The 6,127-nt window shown below is 43.7% G+C and overlaps 2 protein-coding genes across 2 annotated transcripts in view; both read left to right on the forward strand.

Moving 5' to 3' along the window:
• Positions 1-383: 383 nt before the first annotated feature.
• On the forward strand, positions 384-4,171 carry LOC120743460 (SCO-spondin-like). The gene is made up of 6 exons (XM_040047101.1): positions 384-409; positions 816-1,028; positions 1,605-1,864; positions 3,233-3,367; positions 3,632-3,834; positions 3,916-4,171. Exons 1-6 carry the CDS (start codon positions 384-386, stop codon positions 4,045-4,047), a joined length of 969 nt encoding a protein of 322 aa, XP_039903035.1. The 3' UTR covers positions 4,048-4,171.
• A 759-nt stretch (positions 4,172-4,930) lies between these two features.
• Positions 4,931-6,127, forward strand: part of LOC120743461 (SCO-spondin-like) — an 18,993-nt gene continuing 17,796 nt past the window's right edge. The window contains exons 1-3 of the mRNA XM_040047103.1: positions 4,931-4,979; positions 5,068-5,178; positions 5,268-5,417. Of these exons, the coding sequence (XP_039903037.1) occupies positions 4,931-4,979; positions 5,068-5,178; positions 5,268-5,417 (310 nt within the window). The remainder of the gene's footprint in view (positions 4,980-5,067; positions 5,179-5,267; positions 5,418-6,127) is intronic.

Below are 6,127 nucleotides of genomic sequence, written 5' to 3' on the forward strand. Positions count from 1 at the left end.
AATTCATGTATGATTTTCGTTCCACTTCCACGTGTGCACCACTTTGTGTTGGTCTTTCATGGTGAATTCCAATAAAACTGATTCATGTTTGTGGCTGTTAATGGTGACAAATGTGGGAAAGTTCAAGGGGGCCGAATATTTTGCCAAACCACTGTATTTAAATGACCTGCAACTGCAAACTATAGATGCACATAAGAGCGTGATGCCTACTTGGTGGTGCAAGAGCTCTGATGAAATCACTCTATGTTCCTGCTTGCTGATACAGGATAGGTTGATTTCATTGCATTTCTTCACCATGTAACGGCAGTGTGCATTACTCTGTGGGTTTAAGTAACTTACCGGCGCTCAGATTAGTTTCTCTCTGATTTCTAATATATTGGGACATGTTGGTCTGTACAGAGTCCGTTTTGTACGTGACTTGTTTCCTTTGAGCTGGTGATATCAGTCTGACCTGAGTAATTGCTATGAGGAAACAGGGAAATTCTGGTTAATCATTAAGCAGATATCGTAAATGACATACAGTATATCAGGGCACGTTAAATGAAAAACTGGCTGTTGATTCAAGCGAATCATTAAGTGATTCGTCACGCCTCAGCTGCTGTTAAAGGAGAATAAAAAATGTATGGATGATAGTTCTTTAGTGTCATCACTATGAAGTCTGCTTTATAGTGTATTCACTGTTTCACCTGCTAAACCAAACTTGTTAATAAACAACGTTTCAGTAATAATCTTTAAATGGACCTATAAGTTCTTGGTAATTACAATTCAGTAGATTGTTCATACTAACTCCGCTCCCTCGTCTCTTCCCTCCATAGTGTGTGTGAGCAGGGATTTGTTAACTGCACTCAAGAGCTCTGTGAGGAGGTGAACCAGTGCCCCGGCACTCTGGTCTACTCCCCACGCTCCCTGCCTCCTCACCTGCTCGAGCCTGGACCCTCCTGGCCAACAGCAGGGGTCAAGCGTCATGCAGTCAAGCTGCAGAGAGCCCCTGTCTGGCTGTGTGTGTCCACAGAGGGACTGTCTTACTAGTGAGTGAAAACCTTTTTGTGCAGGTTTCTGCAGATGTTGCTGTAGGTTATGATTCACATTCATTTCTTTTCCAGTCATATCCTCCCGAGGCCCTGCCTATTAATGCATGTCCTCTGTAGTGGACACACTACTTTTTATTCAACATCTGTAGGGTGCTAAACATGGCTTAGTTCAAAACAGCTGGTGAGCAGAGGAGCTTCACTAAGGGCAATATTAGATAGATAAGGATTATTTTCAACGTCAATCGTGCAAAAATCATGAATCCCTTAATGTCAGCTCCTAATTAAATTTCATGTGTTTTGTGAGTTTAAGAGACAAACAACACAACGAGAGCTGTAGTCTTTGATGATGACCGACATTTTCGTACTTTACATCTTCTTTTCCTTCAGAGGGCGACCGCTGTGTTCTGCCAGATGAATGGTCCATGTCACCACAATGGTCGACTTTATTACAGCAATGACACATCACTAAGGACTGCAACACATGGTAATGTATGAGCTGAGTGCATCAAAATTCTTTAAGATATAATAATTATAAACGTATTCTTTTTACAACGTTATCATTTTTCCCTGCAGTGTGTGCAATGAGCGTCGCTGGCACTGTGGCCGCTCTGCCTGTGCTGGTGTATGTGTGGCAAACGGGGGACCCACACTATGTGACGTTCGACTCGTCGTTTGCTACTCTTTCCTGGGTGACTGCCAGTACGTGTTAGCCAGGGAGACCAGCGGCTTATTCAGTGTCACGGCGGAGAACGTGCCGTGTGGAAGCACTGGAGTCACCTGCACAAAATCAGTCACCCTCAGTCTGGGAAACACGGTCATACATCTTCTAAGAGGTAGGGGGGCTCAATGGTGCTGCTAATGAGAGTTTATATCCAGCAAACATGCCCCTTGGAACCCATGTGAGAGCAAGAATACTGCTTTAGAAAAAGCCCCCTATTCACAAGAGCTCACCACATAGTTGATACAGTGGGGCAAAAAAGTATTTAGTCAGCCACCGATTGTGCAAGTTCCCCCACTTAAAATGATGACAGAGGTCAGTAATTTGCACCAGAGGTACACTTCAACTGTGAGAGACAGAATGTGAAAAAAAATCCATGAATCCACATGGTAGGATTTGTAAAGAATTTATTTGTAAATTAGGGTGGAAAATAAGTATTTGGTCACCTCGAACAAGGAAAATCTCTGGCTCTCACAGACCTGTAACGTCTTCTGTAAGAAGCTTTTCTGTCCCCCACTCGTTACCTGTATGAATGGCACCTGTTTGAACTCATCATCTGTATAAAAGACACCTGTCCACAGCCTCAAACAGTCAGACTCCAAACTCCGCCATGGCCAAGACCAAAGAGCTTTCGAAGGACACCAGGAAAAGTATTGTAGACCTGCACCAGACTGGGAAGAGTGAATCTACAATAGGCAAGCAGCTTGGTGTGAAAAAATCAACTGTGGGAGCAATCATCAGAAAATTGAAGACATACAAGACCACTGATAATCTCCCTCGATCTGGGGCTCCACGCAAGATCTCATCCCGTGGGGTCAAAATGATCATGAGAACGGTGAGCAAAGATCCCAGAACCACACGGGGGGACCTGGTGAATGACCTGCAGAGAGCTGGGACCAAAGTAACAAAGGTCACCATCAGTAACACACTACAACGGCAGGGAATCAAATCCCGCAGTGCCAGACGTGTTCCGCTGCTGAAGCCAGTGCATGTCCAGGCCCGTCTGAAGTTTGCCAGAGAGCACATGGATGATACAGCAGAGGATTGGGAGAATGTCATGTGGTCAGATAAACCAAAGTAGAACTTTTTGGTATAAACTCAACTCGTCGTGTTTGGAGGAAGAAGAATACTGAGTTGCATCCCAAGAAACACCATACCTACTGTGAAGCATGGGGGTGGAAACACTCAAACTACTACACTCAAACTAGAGACCTTCTGATTCATACTCAAACATGTAAATCATTGCACGGGTAAGCTACTTGCCCTCAAAGGCAAAACCCCAAACGTCCATCAAACAAGTTCGTCTGTGATCTGATATCTTGAGTTAACTTAACTTTCACTTAAGTTTTGAATCACTTGTGTGTTCTTAGGTGCTGTTTTTATCAGACATGACTCACAAATGTGTCCTATTTTCTATTTTGGCAAGTGATTGTACTATGTGAGGAAAGTGAGGGTCTAATTGCTAAACTGTCTGTGACATTAGGTAATGCTGTGACAGTAAATGGGATGCCAGTTAGCCTACCAAAGTCTTACAGTGGCAGTGGCCTGACTTTGGAAAAAGTTGGCCTGTTTGTGTCCCTCTCGTCACGTCTTGGAGTCACTTTGCTGTGGGATGGAGGTAAGACGCACACATATAAACTAAATATAAAAGATCCTTTGCAGAAAATACACAGAAAAACATTGAAATACTTAAAGTGACACGCATTTGCTCCTTTAAAGTAGGGATTTAAGTTCATCCCTACTGGCCGTTAGAGCGATTACAGCCAGTCACAATTATCAGTATTTACAACAACATTAGTATATGTAGTTGCCATAGTGTCTGTGCCTTGCTTAAAAACTCTGTCCCATAATTGCTGCTTGCAACTTGCATTTCTTCTTCCAGGTATGCGTGTGTACGTGCGTTTGGCGGCCCATCTTCGTGGTCGGGTCGGGGGCCTGTGTGGTAACTTTGATGGGGACACAGAGAACGACTTCACAACACGGCAGGGAATTGTGGAATCGACAGCCGAGCTGTTTGGAAACTCTTGGAAGGTCAGCCCATCCTGCCCTGACGTGGCAGACCAGGACCTCCGGGACCCCTGCGCTGTAAGTTCACATTCACACACACACAGAGGGATTTTTGGTTTTAGTCTGCGTTACACTAAGTTCTGACACTGTCTTCTTCAGCTGAACCCCCACAGAGTCACATGGGCCAGGAAAAAATGTGCTGTGCTGACTCAGGGACTCTTCTCAAGGTGCCACCCTGAGGTGCCCTTTCAGCAGTATTATGACTGGTGTGTCTTTGATGCTTGTGGGTGAGTGGCAGCGCTAATCTATGCAAGACATATTAAACCTAAAAAAATATATACCGTATTTTTTTGGACCATAAGGTGCACAGGATTATACGGAGCATTAAGTGAAACAAAACAGTCAGATAACTCAAACTTTACTCAACTCATTCTTCTTGCTTCCTCCACTTTCCTACCATTGATTCATTAATGTTGAATTCTCTGCAGCGGCTCTATTCCCATGTTGTTGCAGTATATTAATGACTAACCTCGTATTGTGGATGGATTATCTCAGTTGTTCTCCTGACTGAAGTTTGGTCCGTTTACAGCATCCTGCGATTGCATTTGTCCCTAACCATCGGGAACCCTCACGTTAACTTTCCATCGACCATCCATCAAGCAGTGCGGCTTCATAGCTACCAAAGTCGTACTAAAACATTTTTTGACAGATTTTTGAGCGCCGTGAGGCACATAAAATCGGTTCGAGGTCAGTAAGCACAGCCAGAATTCATGCATAAGTATTATAAGGCGCACTGCAGATTTTTGAGAAAATTAAAGGATTTTAAGTGCGCTTTATAGTGCGGAAAATTCAGTTGTATCTAGCGTATTTATAATGCTGCAAGGTTAATGGGGTAATCTATTTTGCACTTTATCATCAGCTGTATCTGCTGTCTGAAGTATCTAGTTTCACTTTACAGATTTGTTTGAGTAAAACGGTCCGTACCCTTTTGCAGTTTAACAAACAATCCCTGTTTTTATGAGCATAAACTGAAATCTGATTAAACTGAGGCAAGAACAATGACTGTTTATGATATCAATTATCATTTGGTGAAAGAAAATTTTACTTGACCAAGAAAAATGCAATCTTCAGTCACTGGGTTTTAGTTAAAAAAAAACTGTCCGCTGTTACAAAAATGATTACAGGACTGCCACCAGCGAAGCATGCTGCTTATACAGCAGTTAGTAAGGAAAAATGTAACCAAGTCATTCTAAAACTGTGTATTTGGAGTAACAGTTTAAAGGTAGCTTTGTTGTTTGTCACGTGTTTTAGCTGTGACTCAGGTGGAGACTGTGAGTGTCTCTGTACAGCCATCGCTACCCTACGCTGAAGAGTGTAACCGGCGAGGGGTCTACATCCACTGGAGGTCCCAGGAGCTCTGTCGTACGTTGGGGACCATCCTGCACACACGCCCATACCTGAGCTAATGTCCGGGGCGCACTTCCTCTAACTTTAACTTCATCTTCCTGTAGCTCTGCAGTGTGACAACAGGCTGGTTTATGATCCCTGTGGTCCAGCTTGCTCGCGTTCATGTCCAACCATTCAGCAAAGTCCACATTCCAGCTGCGATGCTGTTTCCTGTGTGGAGGGCTGCTTCTGTCCTGCAGGCACTGTCCGACATGGTGAGACAGACTCTGCTCTGTCCATAGCTGTGATGTATAAAACTGAACACTACAGTTGACTCTGTATCGGTATTTTAATGTGACAAAGCAGAACTTGAAGCCACATGTCAGAAGAATGAGAGGAATGGGTGCTGAACGCCTAATACAACATGCATATGTGTGGGAAGTTAAACTAGGGCGATTTGCTTCTTTAGTTTAGAACTTACAGCCTTATGCTACATGCAGAACAAAACCAACTAAAAACTGAGTGATGTGCACATTCACACACACTGCACAGCAGCAGTAACTTCACTGACGTGCCAGTTTTCAGGACTGGTGCAGGAAGAGGACCCAAACGTGGGGCTCTGAGACAAACAAGAGACACAAAGGCTGAAGGCAAATGTTAAAAATCCAAAATATTCTCCTTCAGGGCAAAAACACAGGAAACAGAAGGTGAGCAAAGCATAAGAATGACAAGCAGTATGAAACGGGCTAGAGGCAAGCACAGACAGGAACACAGGTATCGAAAACAGACACTCCAACAAACACTCACTGAGGTTTGAAATAGGACAGGTCACCAGAGAAAGAGAGACACGTGGGGATCAGCTGAAACTAATTCAGGTAACAAGACATGAAAGTAAAACTAAGACTAAAAGGTGCAAGACACAAATGACTGTCAAAATAAAACAGGAACTAACTAATCTCGTTAAAATAACGTTAACCCCTAACCG

Source organism: Simochromis diagramma, unplaced genomic scaffold (assembly GCF_900408965.1).
Source record: "Simochromis diagramma unplaced genomic scaffold, fSimDia1.1 OVJJ01000715.1, whole genome shotgun sequence".
Lineage (NCBI taxonomy): Eukaryota > Metazoa > Chordata > Actinopteri > Cichliformes > Cichlidae > Simochromis > Simochromis diagramma.

Excerpts from the sequence above, each read along its gene's own strand:
- LOC120743460 (XM_040047101.1), top strand. The coding sequence starts at position 384 with ATGTTGGTCTGTACAGAGTCCGTTTT. Across the intron at positions 410-815 it reads GTCTGTACAGAGTCCGTTTT|TGTGTGTGAGCAGGGATTTG; the intron begins GTACGTGACTTG and ends TTCCCTCCATAG. Across the intron at positions 1,865-3,232 it reads GGTCATACATCTTCTAAGAG|GTAATGCTGTGACAGTAAAT; the intron begins GTAGGGGGGCTC and ends CTGTGACATTAG.